Source organism: Carcharhinus amblyrhynchos, chromosome 21 (assembly GCF_965287045.1).
Source record: "Carcharhinus amblyrhynchos chromosome 21, sCarAmb.v2.hapA, whole genome shotgun sequence".
Classification (NCBI taxonomy): Eukaryota; Metazoa; Chordata; class Chondrichthyes; order Carcharhiniformes; family Carcharhinidae; genus Carcharhinus; species Carcharhinus amblyrhynchos.
The window spans coordinates 23,117,923-23,142,432 of NC_137344.1; the positions used below are offsets into that span (position 1 = coordinate 23,117,923).

General features: G+C 41.4%; 1 protein-coding gene across 3 annotated transcripts in view; it reads left to right on the forward strand.

Annotated features, from left to right (window-relative positions):
- The window catches only part of sdk2b (sidekick cell adhesion molecule 2b), a 966,819-nt gene that overhangs the window by 656,671 nt on the left and 285,638 nt on the right, over window positions 1–24,510 (forward strand). For all 3 annotated transcript variants that reach the window (XM_080208817.1, XM_080208815.1, XM_080208816.1), the window contains exons 7-14: window positions 2,245–2,435; window positions 4,868–4,951; window positions 6,249–6,443; window positions 10,355–10,471; window positions 11,447–11,614; window positions 16,545–16,647; window positions 17,170–17,346; window positions 23,844–23,980. In XM_080208817.1, the coding sequence (XP_080064943.1) occupies window positions 2,245–2,435; window positions 4,868–4,951; window positions 6,249–6,443; window positions 10,355–10,471; window positions 11,447–11,614; window positions 16,545–16,647; window positions 17,170–17,346; window positions 23,844–23,980 (1,172 nt within the window). The remainder of the gene's footprint in view (window positions 1–2,244; window positions 2,436–4,867; window positions 4,952–6,248; window positions 6,444–10,354; window positions 10,472–11,446; window positions 11,615–16,544; window positions 16,648–17,169; window positions 17,347–23,843; window positions 23,981–24,510) is intronic.

Consider the following 24,510-nt stretch of genomic DNA (forward strand, 5'->3'; position numbering starts at 1 on the left):
AACCCAGCCTTTTGCCAACCCACATTGCTGTGTGTTAATGATGCTGAGTTTGTTATTGGGGATATGGTGCTTTCTGACCTGCGCTGCAGGTGTACCAGTCCTGTGAATGAAGATGGATTTCTAAAAAATACTGTGGGATAATGGTGGCGTTCTATAAAGGCAGCTGTGTCAATGTACAGTTAACCTGAGGGATGGTTAATAGAGACAGCTTAAGGGGCATACATTCGCAATGAGAGCCTACAGCGAGGTTGGATTTGCAAGTAATTAGACTGGGTTTTAACAGATTATTCAAGGAGCAAGATAGGGACTGGGCTTCTCCACTGTACAGCACGGTAGCACAGTGGTTAGCACTGCTGCTTCACAGCTCCAGGGACCTGGGTTCGATTCCTGGCTCGGGTCACTGTCTGTGTGGAGTTTGCACCTTCTCCTCGTGTCTGCTTGGGTTTCCTCCGGGTGCTCCGGTTTCCTCCCACAGTCCAAAGATGTGCGGGTTAGGTTGATTGGCCATGCTAAAATTGCCCCTTAGTGTCCTGGGATGTGTAGGTTACAGGGATAAGCGGGTAAATGTGTAGGGATATGGGGGTGAGGGCCTGGGTAGGATCGTGGTCAATGCAGACAAAGGGCCTGTTTCTGCACTATAGGGTTCTATGTTCTATACCTTTCCATGGTCCATCCCTCGACCACTCTGATTCCCGTGGTGTCCCAGCACTGATGCTGGGGACTAGCTGGATGTTTAATATGTGACATTTAAAAAGCTCTCAACTTGCTTACTGTATCAAATTGACATTTTGAACATCATAAAATGAGAGATCAAAAACATTTGTAGGTTTATCGAAGTTCTGAAATTGAGCAAATAAATGACAAATTAAATTTTAAACCTGTTACGTATTAAAAACTGAGGATAGATCAATTTGCCTGAACAGGATTTGGAGCACAGAAGAACAAAAGAACACAAGAAATTGGAGCAGGAGTAATCAAATGGCCTGTCCAGCCTGTTCCACCATTCAATACAATCCTGGCTGAACTTGGCCTTCAACTCCACTTTGTCATCCATTGCCCACATCCCTCAATTCCCTGAGAACCAAATATCTGTCTATTAAAGCCTTAAATATATTCAAGAATAGAACTTCCATGACCCTATAAGATAGCTGACTCCTCCAATCTTGATTGCTTCACCGTTGACAGCAGTTCCTCCATCTGCCCAGGCTAGAAGCTCCTGAATTCCCTCCCTATACCAATCCATCTCACTATCTCTCCATCCTCTTTTAAGAGGCTCCTTAAAACCTACCTCTTTGGCCAAGCTTTTGGCCATCTGCCCTAATTGCCCCTTATGTGGCTTGGTGGATAGTTTTGCTCCAAAATGGCACAGTGGTTAACACTGCAGCCTCACAACACCAGGGACTTGGGTTCGATTCCCAGCTTGGGTCACTGTCTGTGTGGAGTTTGCACATTCTCCCTGTGTCTGCATGGGTTTCCTCTGGATGCTCTGGTTTCCTCCCACAATCTGAAACACATGCTGGTTAGAGGCATTGACCCAAACAGGCACCAGAGTGTGGCTACAACAGAAATTTCACAGTAACTTCATTGCAGTGTTAATGTAAGCCTTATTTGTGACTAACAAATAAACCTTTACTTTAAAACACTCCTGTGAAGTTCCTTTGAGATATTTTGTTATGTAAAGACGGTATATGAATGAGTTGTTTATGCTGTAGGATTGCCTTCACTAGTAGTTGTTTGTCAGAGATATCACCCTAATATAAAACATAAATGAGATGCTAATGAGACTTAATTAATTCATTTGAAATTGTTTCTCTTTCTGCCCATCTCCCCCACCTCCACCCAACCACTGTCTGATGACCCTTCTGCAGGTTATTTTCTCATAGTCTCTGTTACTCATCATTTCCTAACTGAGACAGTCAACTAGACTCAGCGAATGTCAATCTTGAATTAGTCATCAAAAATATACCAGGACATGAATTTGCCACATCATTTCCCTTCCTTCTCTTTTCCAACACCTAAAGTCTTAGTAACTGTAAAACAAGATAATCCCCCCTCCCCATATGCAGAGACATGATTTTCTTTGTGTCATTATGTGCCCCTTTTCCCACAATAGTTATAAACAGCAATTATATTTCAGCAATCTCCTTGTGTTTCATTTCTGTATAATTACAGCAGGCTTTCAACCAGGAGAACAAATCAACGGTGTAAAGGGATTTCGCTACATGTTTGTGATTGTTTTTTCAGGCCACTAATTAAGTTAAGTATTATATGGAAAAAAGATGGGGTGCTAATAAGAAGTGGATTCAGCGATTACCACCGGAAACTGACCATCCTAAACCCGAAATTGCATGATGCTGGATATTATGAATGCGAAGCCATCCTCCGAAGCAGCAGCGTTCCTTCAGTCAGTGCAGGGGCCTTCTTGTCAGTACTGGGTGAGTGGCTGGAAAATTCTTGGTTCTATAACGAGCACCAGTATAATGGTTACAAAATGTTCTGCAGGTCTGAGCACAGAAAGTTTACAAATCTGGATTCAGACTGAAGCTGGTGCATTTAACAAGCCATTGAAAGGTTTCAAAGGACTTCTTGTTTTCAATGAGCCAACCACTACTTTATACTTTTTATAATTACTTTCATTTTTATAGTCACTGATTTTAAAAGACCCCAGATTCTATCCATAGCTTCCCACTCACTTTTTAGCTCTCATTTCCTTGTCATTCCAGTCAGATACAAGTGTTCAGAATTCTCTCAGAATCTGCAAGGATATCACATCACTGCAGCAGACTGATGTTTCAGTTCTGACTGGACTGCAAAATGGTTCCCTTTCAATGTTTCTTTGTCGAAAGCTATATCAGTAGCAGATCTACCATGACATTGCCCATGCTGAGTTAGAGGAGGCACAGCATTATGAAATGTAAAGCACAATGTATCATCAAGGGCACTGAATTTTTTTAGTTGAATATGTCAAGTTGCATTTCTATTTCAGATTTCTTTTTTTCTTTATTCGTTCATGGTATACGGGCATCACTGACTGGGCCAGCATTTATTGCATATTCCTAATTGTCCTTGAGAAGGTGGTGGTGAGCCGCCTCCTTGAACCATTGCAGTCCATATTGTGCATGTATGCCCTTAGTGGTGTTTGCAAAGTAGTTAATGTCACCAGTAGTGGTGACAATTTCATCTTCAATACATGAAAATGTGCTTATTTGTTGGGAAGCCGCATATCAATAGCTCTGATTGCTTGTAAAACTTAGTCTAAAGAATGCACTTAACTTTATCTCTTGGCTTGATGATGCTGATGATGGGGAAAATATTACAGGTGGTAGATAGATATGAGGTGTAATGCAGCAAGTGTGTCTAAAGGTATTGAGAAGTGGCTATGTGAATTTGCAGTGACAATAGAGTAATGAGTTAGGCTGTTATAATACTGATTTCACAGCCTGTTATATGTGTGTGTGTTCCATGACAGTGGAACTCAATGGTCTCTTTACAATTGGGATGAATTTTACTGATTAATGATCTGGCCAATACTGAAACCATTTCAACTTATGGGGCTGGAAAATTGACTATCTCACCTTAGCACAAGTCAATTGATTAAGGAGAATACGGTTTGAAAATGCTTTGAAATAACCACTCAGAATAATTAAAATTAACATTTTACCAACAACAACTTTTCCACTGTGTTTGACTTCACATTTAAACGGAATTATAGGGCAGAATTTTCCCATGAGCAAAACTGAGAGCAAACCTTGGTCGATGGGCACTGCCCAGTCATGCCCCCAACCACCTGGGGCTTGTGTAGCCTCCAAGCCCCCAGTGTGACCATCGCACCAGGCCTCTACTGGCGAAGACAAGTAGTGAATCTCACCATTCTCGCGCCACGCCCAAAGGCCGGAGAATTCCATGTGCTGGGAGTTGAATGGGCTGTGCACGACCTTACTACTAATCATTCGGTGAGGCAGGATGGTGAGACTGGGTGAAAGGTGAAAAATTGTGTTAGCGCCGCCCCCGCCCCCTTTCCCCTTACTGGCGAGAATCACACTGGGACTCTCTTTTTGCATTGAGTGCTGTAAAATTGTGACTTATGGCTCACTGAAAAATCGGCATCATTCTCCACTGTTTTATTGCTTGTTTGGCACTTTGGGGGACAATCTTACAAAAAAAATTCTGAAGTGCCGAGCGAGTGTGAAAATGGGAAAGAATTGTATCCAACTTTCAAATGCTATCATACTAAACAGCCCAGATGTGTTACTCATTAGCAGAAGGAGGGAGAAGGCGGCAAAGTTTATTCGCCAGCTGCTGAGCTCCAGATGTGCCACTGCACAGGTGCCCCGATTTCCCAATGTACAATGTACACACAATGTACCAGGAATTGTCACATCCCCCCTCCCCCCACCCCCCCAAACATCACCCTCTCCTCCCTCCCCCTGCCCCCTATTCATCACCCCACAGTCCCCCAAATTGGTGCCCTGTCGATGGGCACTGCCCAGCTATGCCATCAACCACCTGGGGCTTCTGTAGCCTCCAAGCCCCCCAGTGTGACCATCGCGCCAGTAGTGATTCTTGCCATTCTCGCACCACACCCGAAGGCTGGAGAATTCCATACGCTGGGAGTTCAACAGGTTGTGAAATTTAAATGTTACTTTAAATAAATGACATGATCTGACTCGCGCAATTCGAAAGGGGCTGGGAGAATCATGAACTGTATAGCACCGGGTGCAATACTGATTTTCAGGCCTGCATGCTATTCTCTGGGTTTGGCACAATCTTCCCCATGTGTAGCGAGGCTGGATGTTCGCCCCCATAATCATTGGGCCCAAGAATATTTTTCTTTGCTGATTAATATTCAGTCCTTCTCTTTTTGCAGAGCCACCACAGCTCATCCTGGAACCAGAGCGTCACATTGCAGTTGAGATCGAGAAAGTGGTGGATATTCCATGTCAGGCTCAAGGTAAAATCAACAGCCAATCTACCATTTATGAGGGTCATATGTGGTAGAGACAGTATGTTAAGTGATGCAGTATATTTCTTTCTCTGTTCTTTCTTTTGGCAACTGCCTGGAAACGATAATGTTGAGTGATCACTCTCTATCTGTGAATGAGTTACTCTTTTTTTTACATGAGTTTGCCAAGGTGATACATTCCATTCCCTCAGATCCCTGTGCATATAAATGAGAAATGAAATTCAGTGCTTAGGTGACATTATTGAGTTGGTTTGAGAAATGTGGTGCTTTTTTGAAAAAATTACAAGTGCAATAACTGCCTGAAAAGCTGTTGCTAGGTAACCATTTTTTTTTTCATTTTAAGGCATGAGGAACACTCATAAAACCACTAATTCGGATCACAAAAGTTTCAAATTTGTTGAACCATATGGACCCAAAGGTTAATTTCCTGTTTGCACTGAGTTAAGTTATTACAACCAGCGCAGGAGTTAGAATGTTAAAATTGGTTCAAACCCTTGGGGACAACAGAGAAACAATGACCAAAGTTAACATTTCCAAATGCTAGTGATTGACCTTTTTGAGGAATTTCACATGTAGACATCTGAGGTGAGCAGAGATAGGTTAAGCAGAAATATTTATTGTGGTTGAATAACCCACTGATGCTGACTGTCCATGTCAGACATGGAGAACAATTTCTTTCTCAAGACCCCGGTTGGCTGCCAGGATCCGTCCAGCTCTATCCCAGGCACCTGTGGGATCAATTTATTACTTTTCTTCAAATCGTTTTCTATTCCCTCGGATGAATCACAACATGCTATATTCCTATACCACTGCCCCTTAATGTATTCTGTTGGAGTGTGTTATTGCCATGAAGCATGCACTGAGATTCCCACAACATTTGTATCTGGGAGGAGCAGAGAATGCAAAGTGCTGTGACATTAGGCGAATATGAATTTGGTCAGTTCTGATTTAATGACTGAGACCTGGGCAATTTTGAAAGCAGCCGAAGTGCTGGCTTGTAATGAAGGTAATGGACAAAGCAACAATTTCACAATTCCAGGCACGAAATATTATTTGTGTACCTTTGAATATTTTCAATGTTTTGATTTAAATTAATACTGTCAAAAGTCTTGTTGGACTCGATGCCTGCTGTATACTTTATTTATCGACAGCCTCAAAGAGAAGAGATCATGGCATACATGAAAGGATATCCCAATAATGCATGCTAAGCCTGCATCCTGGAAATCCTTTATTCAAGCATCTCAAATTTATTAAAGATTGCGATGATTTATGTATGTGATTGCAGGTGTTCCATTGCCAGTGATCTATTGGTATAAAGATGCAACACTGATCACAAGGTTAAATGTTCCCAGATACAAGGTGCTGTCCAATGGCAGCCTGCAGATCAATGGACTGATGCCTGATGACACTGGCATGTTCCAGTGCTTTGCTCGAAATGATGCTGGCGAGGTGCAAACTTTCACCTATCTTGCAGTTACCAGTAAGTTAATGATATTTTAAGCTATTCTGCTAACTGATTTAATCCACTCTTTTAACCTCCATCTTATTTTAAGGTTTGTGATTTGATGAGTGATACACCAAAACTTCTAATCTTAAAATTTTTGCTCACCTGAAGAAGAATTTTTGAGGAGAGTCTGATGGTTTGGTATGTCTATCGAAGCATCAGAGTCCTTTACAAATGCCATGAACTATAGGTGAATCTCATTTAAAAACAGTGGAAATATTTGATTAGGAAAAATTACCAAGGACTGGATTTTGCCAAATGAATGAACATCCCAACACTGCAGATCACTCAGCTGTATAAGTGGGTGATGGGACATCCTCAGAAGAAACATAGAAAACTGGAGCAGGAGGAGGCCATTCAGCCCTTCGAACCTACTCTGCCATTCATTATGATCATGACTGATTATCCATCTCAATAGCCTGATCCTGCCTTCCCCCTCCAAATCCTCTGATTCCTTTTATCCCAAATGCCATATCTAACTGCTTCTTGCAAACATACAATATTTTGGCCTCAACTACTTTTTATGATAGTGAATTCCACAGGCTGACTGCTCTCTGGGTGAAGAAATTTCTCCTCATCTCTATCCTAAACGATCTACCTGTATCCTCAGACTATGACCCCTGATTTGGATACCCCCACCTTCGGGAACATCCTTCTTGCACCTAACCTGTCTAGTCCTGTTAGAATTTTGTAGGTTTCTATAAAATCCCCCCTAAGTCTTCTGAATTCCCGTGTGTACAATCATAACCGACTCAATCTCTCCTCTTATATCAGTCCTCCCATGGCAGGAATCAATCTGGAAGCCTTCTCTGCACTCACTCTAGAGCGAGAACATCTTTCCTCAGATATGTCAAAACTGCACACAACATTCCTGGTATGGTCTCACCAAGGCTCTGTGCAATTGCAGCAAACATCTCTGCTCCTGCACCCAAATCCTCGGTATGAAGCCAAAATACTGTGACTTGTGTACAAGAACACACCAAGATCTCGTTGCACATTCCCCTTCCTTAATTTATGGCCATTCAGGTAGTAATCTGCCTTCCTAGTTTTTGCTACCAAAGTGGATATCTCACATTTATCCAAATTATACTGCCATTCATTTGCCCAATCACTCAACTTGCCCAGATCATACTGAAGGATATCTGGCATCCTCCTCACAGCTCACCTGTCCACCCAGCTTTGTGTCATCTGCAAATTTAGTGCCTCCACCTGAGTCATATATATATTATATATACATACATAGTGAATAGCTGGGGTCCCAGCATTGATCCCTGCGGTACCCCACGAATCACTGCCTGCCATTTGGAAAAAGAGCCTTTATTTGTACTCTCTGTTTTCTGTCTGCCAGCCAGCTGTCTATCCATCTCAGTACACTACCCCCAATCCCATGCACTTTAATTTTACATGCTCATCTCTTATGAGGGACTTTGTGGAAAGCCTTCTGAAAGTCCACATCCACTGGTTTCCCCCTTTTCAACCCTACTAGTAATTTCCTTGAAGAATTCTAGTAGATTTATCAAGCATGATTTCCCTTTCATAAATCTAAGCTGACTCTGTCTGATCATGCCACTGTTATTCAAGTGTTTTATTGAAAAATCTTTGATAATGAATTCTAGAATTTTCTCCATTACCGATACCAGGCTTATTGCTCTATAATTTCCTGTTTTCTCTCCATCTCCCTTTTTAAACAGTGGAATTACATTAACTACCCTCAAATCTGTAGGAACTGTTTCAGAGTCTATAAAATCTTGGAAGATGACCACCACTGCATCTATTATTTCTTGGGCCACTTTGTTAAATAGCCTGGGATGTAGATTATCAGGCCCTGAGGATTTATCAGCCTTCAGTCTCATCAGTTTCTCCAGCACCATTTCTCCGCTGATACTGATCTCCTTCAGTTTCTTCCTCTCACTAAACCATGTGTTTCCCAACATTTCTGGTATCTTATTTGTGCTCCCCTTTGGGAAGATAAAACCAAAGTATGTTTTCAATTGGCTGGCCATTTCTTTCTTTCCCGTTATAAATTCCCCTGTCTCTGATTGCAAGGGATCTACATTTGTTCACCTTTTTTTCCTCCTGACATACTGTCAGTAATCTTTCATCTGTAGCTAATTAAAGTTGAGCAGGCAGGAGATCCAGGGAATAAAATGGATACAGGTGGGAGGCACCAGGCTAATGGATGGTCTTGTTTTTGAAGGTCAGTCTGCGTAGAGAGGGTTAGAAGTTGTGCAGATCAAAGGGACCAGCAGAAAACTGACTCAAGTGAGAGATGATGTGGGTATGCCGGCGTTGGACTGGCGTAAACACAGTGAAAAGTCTGACAACACCAGGTTTTAGTCCAACCTATTTATTTGATAATATACTCACAAGCTTTCGGGGTTAGCCCCTGACGAAGGGGCTAACCCCGAAAGCTTGTGAGTATATTATCAAATAAATAGGTTGGACTAAAACCTGGTGTTGTCAGACTTTTCAAGTGAGAGAAACAGTGGAAAAAGAAAGTTGTAATAAAAATGTGCTTTTGTCTTGAGTTTTTAAATTATTTCAAGCCAATCATGTGAAAGCTACCAGTCACTCCAGTGAAAAACAACAAAGCATAGTGGGATAGAATTTCATAGAATCTCTACTGTGCAGGAGAAGGCTATTCAGCCCATTGAGCCTATACCGACAACAATCCCACCAGGCCCTATCCCCATAACCCCATGTATTTACCTTGCTAATTCCCCTGACACGAAGGTGCAATTTAGCATGGCTAATGCACCTAACCCACACATCTTTGGAGTGTAAGAGGAAACAGGAACATCCAGAGGAAACCCACGCAGACATGGGGAGAACATGCAAACTCCACACAGGCAGTGACCCAAGGCTGGAATTGAACCTGGGTCTCTGATGCTGGGAGGCAGCAGTGCTAAACACTGTGCCACCATGCCACCCATACTGGCTATTTACATATAAAACTGATGACTGTAGGTCACTGCCCTTATAGATACCAGCTAATTTCTCTTTGTCTTTGTCCATCTGCTGTTACTTTAGACCTGGTAGCAAGATAACAGTATTCCCCAGTATAAGTGGAGCCCATAGGACTATTCCAGGGTGGAGTCATGGCCTAAAATGCTTCAAAAGATGATTAGGTGCCGCTCTTTCAGCAGGCACCCTAAATGATATTGACATCTGTAAACACCACTTTTTTGCATGTAGTTTGATCTTGGAAATTTAAGCAGGGTCAGACTCTTGTCTTATTGGTAGGGTTGCCAATTTTGATTGGAGGTTTGATCATATAGCATTGGATTTCATGACATGTGACCATGTGTCATTTAATTAAGGACATCTGCAAATGTAATTGCATCTGCCTTATTGGACAACACTAATTTCCTCTGCCTTTCAGCAGCTTTCCTCAAGGTTCATGTCACCAGCTATTGGTGCAAGAAGTTCTGAGGATCAGAAGGGCACCCATGAGTGGACAAATAAGGAGAGGGAAGAAGGGAACCAAAGATCAGGGAGGGATTTGTAAAAGGAAATCAGAGGAGTAAAGAATGTGATTCCATCAGTAATGCACTGAATATATAATAGAAGATGTCATAGAGTGGGAGGCAGGTGCTGGAGATTCATGGTCCATTTCAGATGCTACCTGGTACTCTGGGCATTGGGTAACCATATAGTTGCAATAGAGGAATGGGATCATGGATGTGCAGTTAATTGTGTTGTGTGAGTAGAATCTAATTTTTCTATTGTTGGTTATTAGATAATATACAGGATTTGTAAAATTAACGTCAGTTTATCACAAATAAAATTAATGCTATTATAAAATATATCTGAAAACAACTTCACTCGGCAATACTTAGATTAATTAATGTCAGAACAATCTTAATTTTTTTACTGGGTTGTTACAGGTATTCCTCCCAACATTACAAAAGGACCATTAGACAGCACCGTGATTGATGGGCTATCAGTGATCCTTTCTTGTGAAACGTCAGGAGCACCACGGCCAGCAATTACTTGGCAGAGAGGCAAGTATTAATGTTTATTGATGTTGAAGCCAGCACATTTCACAAGGGTTCCATTTCTTCCAATCTGCTAACTCCAGCTTTTCTGTACTGCTTTCTTCCATGTTTCCCACATTACCTAATCTGAATCACAAATTCTCAATCACCTAATTATAGATGCTGGAATTGGCCACGGCCCATTGCCAAGAGCTCAAAAACATGACCACATACGCATTTAGTACATTTGTAAATTTGTCAGTTTGGTAGGATCTGCCTCAATGTTGATCAAGGGGGAGAAGCATCCTCCTTGCCATTACAATTGAGCCCACAGCTCAGGGTGTCGATGGTCAGAACCAAATGTTGGATCAAACATAGGTGCCACAGATAGCAGACTTTGAGTTTAGCCACAGATGGCACACAGGAGTTGGAGGTACCTAGGAAATCCTTAGTCCAAACAGCATTTTCAGCCTTAATTTGCACCAGGTTAAGATGACTTAGGAATCCTTGTGAATTGGTATTCAAGACCCAATTCCAATTTTTGGGAACACCTTTTAAGGATATGGGTTGATTCAGTCACGAGCCACATCCTAAACTCCCGACCTGGCTGGTTCCATTGGAGGACACATCCTTGTCCTTTGCCATTTTCTTGTTAGACCAGGCACTTCAGAGGTGTTGTGAACCATAGTCTGCAGGGGACTTTTGATTTGAGAACCCGTTATCATGCACCCCCAAACAACCCCTATTGCTTCTCATGGCCTATCCCAAGTTATCTTTAGATACTAGCTGACGGAAAGCACCTGTGGCTTTTGGAATAATCAATTGCCAAATGATTTTTGTTTTCTTGAGGTGGCAATACTGTTGTTTTATATCATGAAAGGGTTTTTAAAACAGTTAGCATTTTCAGTTGATAAGTCTACATGTACATTGGTTGTGGTATTGTAGTGTGGACTGCAACCAGTGTCCAATAATCCCTTCATTTCTATTTTGTTTTTGAAATAGGAGAGAAAGTGCTGGCCAGTGGGTCTGTCCAATTACCTCGCTTTACACTGCTGGAATCTGGCAGCCTTCTAATCAGCCCTTCTCACATCTCAGACGCCGGCAGCTATACATGTCTAGCCACCAATTCTCGAGGAGTGGATGAGGCTGTTGGAGATCTCATTGTGTGGGGTAAGAAATGAGATTGCTTGGCAAATTGAAGTACCTTCTCACCATAAATGCACCATATTGAATCAGAAAATGGAGGCAGCTTGGAAATTGGTTTAGAATAATTGTTATGTCCATTATTCAGGCATTAATTTCTTACCCGGAATCTTTAGTCCATAAACACCAGAGCCACAGTTGTGGTGGCAACACATCAGAGAGCAATCAGGATATGACTTTGAGCAAAGCAATATCATGGCATTCCACAGTATGGGCCACCGCTGATATTTGAGCTGGAGTCACCTCTATTCTGGAATCAATCTATTCTGTGTATGCAAAGTAGGCATAGTTAGAATAGTGTGGAAAGCCAATCTGAACAGTAAACATGTCAGTAATGAATTGAAAGGTGTTTCTTCATTGTGTGTTTTTCTTTGTATCTTTGATTGAAGTTTTTCACTTAACTTTGTCTTGTTACAAAACGTACATGGGTGTGCTGCAATGTTGATGTTTATCCAAAAGCCCATGATACATGCCTGCAGTTTGGCACACTCAGTTATCAAATTACCTGCTGTGTTTCATTGCCAGATGTTGACTGTGAAGGCAACAATGCTTAGAAAGGAACAAAATTGAATCCAGTGAGCACAAGTAATAGGTTGGAATTTACATTTCTCTGCAGGCAGATTGGCTGTTGGATAAGGAGTGTAACATAGGGCACAATGCCAACGGCGCTTTACTCCATGCATTTCCATTCATCCTCACCCCTTCCCTCCGCTACAATATTTTTACACAACATTGAAGGTGTTGGCAGCCCACCCACCCATGAGCAAATTGAGGTGCTTAAGTATTCCTGATTATTGACAACTTAAGGACTACTACTGCCACCATTACAATTTTTCCCTTGCTGGGCAGAGTCCCAACCTAAATGTAAAGCCCAGCAGCTTTCACTTTGCAGGCCGACAATAGGCAAGTGACACAGAGGGGAAGCATCTCCCAATTCCCCTCCCTTTCCCCTCCCTCCACCCTGTTCCTATCCACCAACCCCCAACCCATTTGTCCCCTTCGCTGGGCTCTGCCAACCTAGTTTCAGCGATATATTGTCACTTACCTTGGTGTCTCGCTCCAGTTACATTTGCAATTGGGGTCTGGATAGGAAAGTGAATTTTATCAAAAAAACACAGCTCAAGCATAACAACAAATTAGACTGTGACAGCCACACCTGGAATGCGGGCACTAGTTGTCAAAAGGCAAAATATGGACCATCATTGAGGAATTCTTGACAGAAAGAATGACCAGAATGTGGATGACAGAGTTCTTGGAATCATTAAGAAACAATTGGAAACTGTAATGCTGTCTGGGTTTATTTTCGATGAATCAATTAGAATGGGTTATCTGTATTCATCATCTGTTTTAGCACAGCTAAATTTACAGATAACCTATTATCCTGTCACTATACAAACTTGGATATTCTAGCATCACTCAGTGACTGTGGTCAGTACTTCAGTGTGAAAGAGTGGCTGTGTTCTATTCAAAGTACCATATTTTGAACTGACTGTGATGTTTTACATTACTCCAGTATAAAGGTTAGTTTTTGTACTCTGAAACCAGAGAAATGCAAACCCTAGAACATATGAATAGGTGCCTATTCATAGATTTAACTTGATCAAGGCTGATCTCTTCCTTGAATTAATTTACCCAAATTTGTTCAAATTCCTGACACCCTATCAAAAGAAACTCTCAATCTTGAAAATTACCATGAATAATCTGGAATTCACACACTTTGAACAAAGTGAATTCCAAATTTCAACCACTGTGTGTACAGTCTGTCCTCATAATGTAACCTTCTAAACCCTTGGATCATTCTGGTGAATCTGCACTCTACCCCATAACTACCCCTCACCCAGAGGCCAATATATCCTTCCTGAGGTTCAGTGCCCAAAACTAAACACAGTTCTCCAGATGGGATCTAACCAAGGGATCTGTACAGCAGAATTCTGAACGCTTAGAAATTCCCTTGAGAGATCATTAGCTCTTTGATTCCCTTTTGTACTTGTTCACTACCTTTATTAATTTGCCTAAAGGGATATCCAACTCCCTTTGCACAATCTTCAGTCTGCCACCAGTAAAGCAACGTTCTCTTTTTCTGCCCTCATATCCAAAGTGGAAGACCTCACATTTCTCCATGTTGAATTCATTCTGGCTTTATTCATTCATTTAGTCTATGTCCTTTTGTAACTTTCTGACTTCATCCACGCAACTTGCTGCTGTGCTTCCTAACTTAATGCCGTCTGCAAACTTGGATAAGCAACAAATCGTGAATATGTACAGTGGAAAAAACTGAGGATCCAGCAGAGATCATCTTGTCACATTCCACCCACCAGAGAGAGTTTCCTTTATTTGTACTCTTTTCCTCCCACCTCTCAATAATTACTGAAACATGTCACAAGGTTGCCTCAATTCATGCGCATTCAATTTTGCCATCAATCAAAGTTCCACAAAGGTAACATACTTGAACCTCTCCCTTGCAGTTTTCATATATTTCTATGATTACCACAGGATTGCTGTTTTCAATAAAATAGAGCAACTTTGCATTATGCATTTTAACTGTTTTCTTCCATAGACTTAAACTAGTTCAGTCGCAAAGAAATTTAAATAAGATAAAAGAGAACAAACATTAAGAATAGTAACACTTCTGGACTAGGTAAATTTGAAGAGGGTTATCCTGATTCCATGAGTTAGTTTTTATTTACTAGGGCACAATGTTATAAAATGTAAGCGTAATGCAGCGATGCAAGATTTCTGTTTTTAAAAAGTCTATGTCAGAGTGCCCTCTACTGATGCTTTGTGAGTATTGTAACATTCAGGTTCAATATTCGATTTTCTCTTGGTCTTTTGGACTTGCTGCTTCCTGGAAAACCAGGAACTCTGATGTGTATAAAATTCAGCTGCTCCTGAGGAGACAAAGATAAAAACACGAAGTGTAATATCTATCCTGCTGCCAACACACAATGCAACACAAAGTGATGGAATCGTCCTACACTTTGAAATTACTGAGCGTCTACTTAACCAGTACACGTTTCGGGGAGCAGATCTCCTTACTTGCCTCAGCCCCAAGTTGGAGACCCAGTTCCAAATCATGGCCAAGATGGATCCATTGCATCTCAAAGGCACATTATTGACGTCTACATCAACTTTGCTGCTGGAATTGCACTGTGCTTCTCTGATAACAAAGTCAGCTGGCCAAGCCTCCAAAAATTCCTCCTCTTCAAATGTTTTGCTCCTGATGGAAATGGATATCTCTATAAGACCATAAGACATAGGTTGAGTGCCCTAATTCTGCTCCTATCAAGTCTGCTCCACCATACAGTCATGGCTGATATTTTTCTCATCCCCAATTTTCTGCCTTTTCCCCATAACCCCTGATTCCCTTATTAATCAACAACCTATCTGTCTTAAAGACACTCAATGACCTGGCTTCCACAGCCTTCTGCAGCAAAGAGTTCCACAGATTCACTACTCTCAAGCTGAAGAAATTCCTCCTCATCTCTGTTTTAAAACTCTTTGGCCTGAGGTTGTGCCCTCTTATTCTAGTTTTTCCTACTAGTGAAACATTCTCTCCGCGTCCTCTAAGGTATACGTAATGGTCCCAAGATTGTTTCTTTACTGAAGGCTTGGGTTCTTTTGCAGGGTTTACACCAGGTCTCTGTTGAGCCGCAAGGAAGGCGCAAACAAGAAGGTTTCCTTGGAAATCTGGGGAAGTCACCTAGATGCATCCTTGAAAGTTTTGAATGTATTCAAGATTGAGTTAGATAGGTTTTTGATGGACAAGGGAGACAAGGGTTATGCAGAGCAGACAGGAAAGTGGAGTTGAAACCATAAACGGATCAGCCATGATCTTATTGAACGGCAGAGCAGACTTAACAGGCTGAATGGCCTATTCTTGCTTCTAAGTCGTATATTTCCTGTGTTCCATGTTCCTATCCTCTTTACTGAGGAGAAGGGGCAGACAAAACATCATCACTTTGACTTGATTTTCTATTGTCACATGTATGAGTACACAGTGAAAAATATTGTTTCTTCCATGATATGTAGACGAAGCATACCATTCATAGAAAAGGAAAGGGAAGGGTGCAACATGTACTGTTACAGTCTTAGCTAGGGTGTAGAGAAAGATCAACTTAGTATAAGGTAGGTTCATCCAAAAGTCTGATGGCAGCAAGGAAGAAGCTGTTCTTGAGTCGGTTGGTACGTGACCTCAGGTTTTTGTATCTTTTTTCCGATGAAAGAAAGTGGAAGAGAGAATGGCCGGGATACATAAGGTCCCTGATTAAGCTGGCTGTTTTGCTGAGGCAGCAGGAAGTGTAGACAGATTCAATGGATGGGAGGCTGGTTTGTGTGATGGACTGGCTACATTCACTACCTTTTGTATTTCTTGCGGTCTTGGTCAGAGCAGGAGCCATACCAAGCTGTGATACAACCAGAAAGAATGCTTTCTATGGTGCATCTGTAAAAGTTGGTGAGAGTCCTAGCTGACATGCCAAATTTGCTTAGTCTTCTGAGAAAGTAGAGGCACTGGGGGGGCTTTCTTAATTACCGTGTGGGAATAGGGGGACCAGGACAGTTTGTTGGTGATCTGGACACCTAAAAACTTGAAGCTTTCAACCATTTCTACATTTCTACAATTTCTATGCTGTGTAGTTGAGCAAAGTTTAAAGGATCATCCCCCAATACAATGGAATTCCATTGTAATTGGATTCAACTCTAAATTCCTGCAATGCCCATCATAAATTTTCAGACTTGCAACCTTAGTCAATATGTCCTGCAATCCTTGTCGGTGGAGGTGGTTATCTTTTAGAAGAAAGACCTTAAGGATCAGCTTTAATAAAAGGTAACTGGAGACCAATGTGTTAATCAGAATCTAAATAATTATTCACCTTAATGTTTATAACTTGTTTTGCAGCTCGCACTCGTATCACAAATCCCCCACAGGATCAAAGTGTAATCAAAGGAACTATGGCAGTCCTAACCTGTGGTGTGACCCATGATCCCAATGTTGTAATCAGGTATGGTTTGCGGTCAGATTTCATTGTGACGGACCTTGAGCTGTCCTCAGTCACTCCTGTAATTAAGAATGCAATCTGTGGGATCCATGTTTATTTCTCAGAGGCTGAGCATTGGAATTAATTCAGCTTGACTATGATTCTGGGTAGCCATGCAGAAAGTCTACGGGAGCATTTCTCCCAGCTCACTGTGCTGTTCTAGCAGTACAATGGGCCAGGAGACATCAGTGGAGGCCATTTAGCAGGCTCCTCATTGGGCACCAAGGCTTCTGCGTACCTCCAGCTCCAGGTTTTTTGGAGTCGTGAACTCTGCGCCAGAAGTCTGCACAGAGCTGATTTAAATATTAAAATTTGAATTTTAAATTTGGGGGAGTGGGGGGAATATTGATGCTGACTCAAGAGAGGTCCACAAGGGGACCTGTTGAGCTTCTGGTCGATGATTGCTATTGGAAACAAGTAGCTGTATTAAAATACGTTCATCCTGTGATATTTTATTCTGTGGCATTCTCTGCCCTTCTTATGCAGACACGTGTGGCAGAAGGATGGGGCTATAATTGATGTGGATGCCATTCCACGGATGCGACTTGATGAAGCAGGAACACTGTACATCTCTCAGACTTGGTCAGGAGATATTGGATTATACACCTGCAAAGTACTCTCAGTAGGAGGGAATGACTCTCGCAGTGCTCAGGTCAGAGTCAGGTAAGTGAGCAGTTGATTAAATAATCTTAAAGCACTTGAATGCCACATTCATGCCATTACAATCCTACAGCAAAAGTTGCCTAAGCAACCCTATGGCATAAATTACCCTGTGTCCTAAGATTATTCTAAATAAATTGCCCACAGTAACCCCCAAGTGGAGGTTTTTGTCACATTGTAAATTTGTTCAAATAGAGGTGTTTAAAATATAAAGAATATTTAAAGAGGTTAGTGGAAATATAATAACGGCACTGTTAGGTGCAGATGAAAACTAATTAGGAAGGGGAATAACGCCAGAGGATTAGCAGGCAGCTAATTTAATTACTATATTTAAAAAGTCCAGGGAACTGTAAACCAGTTAGTTTTGCTTCAGTGGCGAGATGGATAATGAAATCATTACAAAAAGATGCAATAAGTGGAAATCAAGAATATCGCAAAGAATAGTCAGGACGGATATTAAAAGTCATGCATGTCCAATACAAGACAGGAAAACAATAAAAGAGATAGAAGGGGTAGACCATATGGTGCATTAAGCCTGCACTAATCTGTACAATCTTTGGGCTGACCAGGGGCTTTAACTCAACTTTCCTGCTTGCTCCTCATAACCCTTGATTCCTTGAAAGACCAAAAACACTAAATATAGTGAATAAAGAAATTTCTTCACTCAAAGGATTATGAATCTTTGGAATTCTCAGTCCCAGAAGGTTCTGTATGCTTCATTATTCACTAATGATCAACACTGATCCCAAGGTTCTGTGCCCATGTACTAGCTCAGCCTTAGCCAGTTCTCACCTCGTACCCATGACATTGGCTTTGTTTAAATTTAGGATTCTTGTTTGTGATTACAGTTTGTCACTTTCAAACTCAATGTGGAATTTGGTTATATTATGATGATGTTTTAGTTTGATTTTACGAATTAACCCTGCCTCATTACATAATACTAGAATTCAAATAACATTTCACCAGTTGATACCATGACATACTGCTCCAGGAAACTGTCATAAAAGTACTCTACAAAGTCATCTTCCAGAACAATCTCGCCAATTTGATTTATCCAGTCGAAAGTCCCCCATTATTATGTTACCTTTGTTACACATTCCAATAATTAATTGTTTAATGCTTTTATCCAATGGTATAAGTACTGTCAGGACCCCAAAGACCACTTCCACCAGCATTTTCCTGACTTTTGCTATTCCTAAACTCCGCCCAGACTGATTCTATTTTGTGATGTTCTGAACCAAGATCTTTCCTCGCTACATCTCTGTCATGCTTTTACTATCTGGGCTAATGTTTCTCCTTTGCCACTCTGCTTTTCCGAAATATTGTGCACCCTAGAATATTTATTTGCCAACTTTGGTCACCAAATGTATCTGTAATGGCGGTTAGATATAAAACATCTCTCTCTATTAATCCAATAATTAATCTATCTTATTGTGGATGTTTTGTGCGTACAGATAAAGAGCATTTATTTTCTTTTTTTTAATTCCTATTCTCTGCATGGTGCTACTCACAGATGCACAATTAGTCTCTGTCCCTGTGTCGCTGCACTGTTCTGTTCTCTCAACTTTTATCCGTGGAATTCTAAATTTCCCTTCACCCGAACACTTATTGAATTCTTTGAAGAAGTAACAAAGATCAAATGCCATCACAGTAATGTATTTGGATTTTCAAAAAGCCTTTCATAAGGCTTAAGTCCACCGCATAGTGGACTCAGAACTAAGGTCAAAGCATGCGGAATCAGGAAAATTACTGAACTGTTACCAAGCTGGCTGTAAATGAGTAAACCGAGGTTGGCAGGGGTGGGGGGTGGATTTGCCCACTTCCTTTATAGAGGGCAGGAATGTTGGCAGGAAAGGAAAATCCCACAGAAGGCTCAAAGTATATTTGCGCTGTCAGAATTTCCTGTTGCAATTGCCACCTCTCCCCATTCTCCCCACCTACCTGCCCTGCCAATAATATAAAGGGAATCCTGACTTTGAATGTCAGGATCCCAATTAGAGTACATTAGCATTAGATAATCAGGCCCCCTCCATCTGATAATACCCCCCCACCTCCCATTGCTTAATCCATTCACGTCAGTGCTTAAATTATGACTAGCACCTAGTGAGCAGAACCCACCAGAGGAGTTGAGTGAGTGTATTGCTCAGGAGGGAAACAGTCATGCCCAGGCATTGTCCACTGTTTTGTGTGGAGGGGATATTCAATGGATGGGGTGGGAGGGAGTATTCTATTTTTATTTAGGAGAAAGCCAGCATTCAGGCCATTGACCTTTAACGCTGTTTTTCCTGTTAGCTGTGCCACTCTGCCAAAATATTGGAAAACTTTATCCAGAAAGTAGGGATTAAGGGTAGGTATTCAATCTGGCAGATCCATGAGGATCTGTTCTGGAATCAGTGTTGTTAATGTTTACACAAATGATTTGAATTGGGAATAGGAGATGCATACAAGTTAAATATTTGATATGACATCAAGTTGCAGGTTATAATTAACACTAAGGAAGATTAACAAAATACAAGGTGACATTAATAAATTTGCAGAATAAATATGTAAAAGACAAATTAATTTCAACATCAATAATTGCGAGGTGATTCATTTCAGTATGAAGAATAAGGGAGCCACTTACACTTTGCAAAATAGAAATTAATTGGGATTGAGGGCAGAGGAGTCCTGATATACCAATCAGCGGCAATACAAGTTTAAAAGCCATGAAAATAGCAAACTAAACACGAGTTAAATTTTTAAGGACAAAAATTAAAGCAGTTAACTATGCTAAACATCTACTGAACGTTGCTTGGTTTGACCAAACTTAGAGCGCTGGGCATAGTTTTGGTCTCTGTATTAAAGGAATATAGAGGCACCAGGTAAGGTACAAAACAGAACATCAAGGCTATACTAATCAGGAAAATTTAAACAAGCTGGGACACTTTTCTCTAATTCTCCTCAAAGCACTAATGCTGTGAAAGATAAATTTAACACTAACGCTGTAAAGGATGAATGCCTAGAATGTGTATGAAATGGGTTTCTGGAGCAGTACATTGAAGAACCAACTAAGGATTAGTCTATTTCAAATTTAGTATTAATAATGATAAAGGGCTAATTAATGACCCTACTGTGAAAGAGACTTTCGGAAATAGTGACCATAATATGGTAGAATTTTACTTTTTAAGTCTAAAAGTGATGTAGTTTATTCTGAAACCAGGGTCTTATATCTGAACAAAGGCAGCAATGAAGGAACAGTAAGAAGTCTGACAACACCAGATTAAAGTCCAACAGGTTTATTTGGTAGCACTAAATCCACTGGACCAGATGAGCTTTTGGAGCACTACCCCTTCATCAGGTGAGTCACTCATTGCTTCACTTTATCACTCACCTGATGAAGGGGCAGCGCTCCAAAAGCTCATGCTACCAAATAAACCTGTTTGACTTTAACCTGGTTTTATGAAACTTCTTATTGTGCGTACCCCACAGTCCAACGTCGGCAACTCCACATCATAACTATGAAAGCATGAGGGGAAAGTTAACTATTGTGGGTTAGGAAAATACATTAAAAGTTCTGATGGTAAACAGGCAATGGCCAGTATTTAAAGAAGTGTTACACAGTCTACAACAAATATGTACTCCTCTAAGACACAAAATCTCAACAGGAAAGTTAAATCAACCATGGCCAACCAAAAGTTAAAGATTGCACTAGATCAAAGAAAGTGGCTGATGAGGTAGCTAAAAAGAAAAATGTGGTAAGGCCTTTTTAGAGACTGTTCAGTTTTTCCTGATTTAACATGAAGACTAGAACTGTGCACAGCACTGTAAGTTTGGTCAATCCAAGGTCTGGGAATAATTTAGAATCCAGCAAAGAATGACCAAGAAATTGATAAAGCGAGAAACATAAAGGTGGATTGTAAAAGCTTCTTTTGGTAGTGAAAAGGAAAAGATTTGTAAGGGCAAATGTGGGTCGATTAGACAGGAGGATTCACATTGGAGAATATGGAAATGGTGAAGAAACTAAACAATTACTTTATTTCTGTCTTCAAAAAGGAAGAAACAGAAAATCTCCAAGAGGTATCAGGGAACCAAGGAATTTGTGAAAAGAGGAACTGGAAGAAAATAGTATTAATAAAGAAATGGTATTCAAAAAATTAATTGGATTAAAGGTTACTAAATCCACTAGACCAGATGAGCTGCATCCCAGAGTATTGAAGGACGTGGCTTTAGAGTCAGTGGATACATTGGTGGTTTCCTTTCAAAATTTTATGAGTGCTGGAAAGGTTCCTACAGACTGAAAGACAGCAAATGTAACCCCACTATTTAAGAAGAGAAGGAGGAAGAAAGAGAACTTCAGTCAGTTTGATGTCAGCAGTAGAGAAAATGTAAAATCACATTATAAAGGATGAGATAAGTGGACATTTAAAAAGTAATGACATAATTCGGCAGAGTCCATGTGGATTTATGAAAGGCAAATCACATTTGACAAACCTTTTAGGAGTTTTTTGAGGATGTTAACCCTTATCATAGAAAAGGAGAACCAGTGGATGTGGTGGACTTTCAGAAGGCCTTTGATAAGGTGCCGCACAGGACATTAGTAAACACATTTAGAGCACATGGGATTGGAGGTAATATACTGGTGTGGATTAAGAATTGGTTAATAGAAAGAAAATGGAGCATAGGAATAAATGGGTCATTCTCACGACGACAGGCTGCTACAAGTGGGTTATACAAGGGTCAGTGCAAGGGCCACAGCTGTTCACAAACTGGGGTGTGAGGACCAGTTGCCATGGGCTAAATCTTACCAAAAATTGGCAGTGTTGTTTCTAGCAAGAAAATCAGTGTGTTCCTCTCCAGAGAAACCATTCGGTTTTCTCTCCAGATCTAACAACACTGCCAAAAAAAAATCAAGGGGGTGTATTTCACACCATCATATAAGGAGGTAGGGCATAAAGACCCTGACAAATCCTGCATGCACAGAGATCGCCATCTTTAAAGGGCACCGCAATCGGAGCAGCAATTAATCTTTTCCATCCTACCACAAAGGCCTCAGGGCTGTCCACCCCACCTCTACTCACAGCCAACATTCACTCCACATCCTCCCCTCCCCACGCGACCACTGGCCCCTTCTCCCCACCCACTTCACTTCCCAATGACCATCGTTGGCATCCGCTGTTCGTCTACGCACTCCTGACCAGCCACCACATGCTCTGAGCAGCAGAGAGACCTGCCACACAGCCTCTGCTGCCTTCAGCTGGCCTCATGGCTGAATACAGTAAAAAGTCTGACAACACCAGGTTTCAGTCCAACCAATTTATTTGGTAGTAAATTCACTATCAAACATTGAATTTACTATCAAATAAATCGGTTGGACTGAAACCTGGTGTTGTCAGACTTTTTACTGTGTTTATCCCAGTCCAACACCGGCATCTCCACCTCATGGCTGAATACCAGCGCACCTACCCTCTCTGTGCTACCGCAGGGCCCCACGGCCAATCGTGAGCCATTCCCTGGCCTGACCGATCAACCTGCCGCCCATCCCACCCCACCCACTGAACACTAGGCAGAGTGACAGCAGTGCCTTGCCCCCAGTAGGCTCCCCCACTTGGCACTGCACTCCAAGGTGCTCGGCTGACATTGCCAGGGTACCAGGCTGGCAGTGCCTAAGGGGCATTCCTCTTGCCTCTGACCTCCCAGGGAGCTTCAATGACTTCCATCACGTCTGATCCCCATAGTTGGGAACTAGCTGTGATTCTCACCAGGGAGAACCTCCCCTAATGAAGCTACACAGGCAAGTGAGCCTGGACAATTGAGTCCTGGGCTCACTAATTTCACTTAATGATATTTAAATTTAATTTATATGATTTATTCAGCCACATGCCAGAAATGGGCACAAGGCTGATCATGCTGGATATCGGTGCCAGTAAGATTGTGAGAGGGTTAGGGTAGAAATGGAGGAGATTTTTCTAATTTGAAGAGAGGCCGAAACGTGGGGGGCAGGGGGAGCTGGCTGGAGGGTGGACATAAATAAGATAATGTCGTAGATACCTTTAAAGGGAAACTTGTTAATTCTATGAATGGAGTGCAGAAGAGAGAGTGGCATGTTAGGGTTTGATAAAAAGGCATGGATAGAGGTTTGGGCAACAGCAATACACATCAGTATGATCAGTTGGGCTCAGTGCCGGTTTCTGTGCTGTACTTTCTGTGCAAAAAGTCCAACCAGGAATGCTAAAATGTTCCCACCAACAGTATTTGCCACTATTTATCACTTACAGAACTTATGCTGGCAGGAAAGTTTTCACCTAGCTTGATAGGGTCATGAATACAACCTTGGACAAGATTCAGAAACTATTGAAATAGATAAGCAGCCTAGTAGATATGTCCTCCATACTATTTGGCTGGTGCTTAGTATGGCTTAGATACTGAATTGAGACACCTGAGGAGAAAATCTGGAGAGGCAAAAATGGTGGGCAAGTTGCAATTTGAGTTAGTTTCTTTGTGCTTTGCTTTCTTGTTTATAGGCAGCTTCCACATGCTCCAGAGAACCTGGCTGCCCAGCTGAGTACCAGTGAAAAGAGAGCCATCTCCCTGACATGGGCAAAAGCATTTGATGGCAACAGTCCCTTGATTCACTATGTTTTGGAGGTGTCTGAGAACAGTAAGTGATGTGGCAATTCATTATTAAGAGTGCTTGATGACTTTGTTGTAATGTTTGTGGGTATTTTAGTTGGCAAAATTAAAAACAAGTAATAAAAAAAAATTTTACATTGGATCTGAATTGTACCATGTCTGACATGAGTGGACAACTCCTATAACTCACAAGTGTGTCAGAGTGAGTTTCCACTATGCTTCACACAAATAGGAAAATGCCCAAATATAGTCCTGTTTTAAATTAATTTTGTGATATTTCCCTTTCAGTTCGATGGTACCTCTAGATGCCCTCTAGTAATTGACTCTTCCACCAGAGGAAAAAGTTTCTGACTATCCACTGAGCATGCCCCTCATGATCTTGCATATGAGGCGGACTAACATGTCAATCTTTATTGGCGGTCAATGACCAATCGCTTGTCATCTGAAGCTAATTTAAAATAGGCTGAATTAGTTGGCTTTGGCAAGTGTAAGCATTCCTGTGACAGTCTCATTGTATTCAGTGAGTGTGCAATTCTAAGAAACTGTTACAATCTGTTA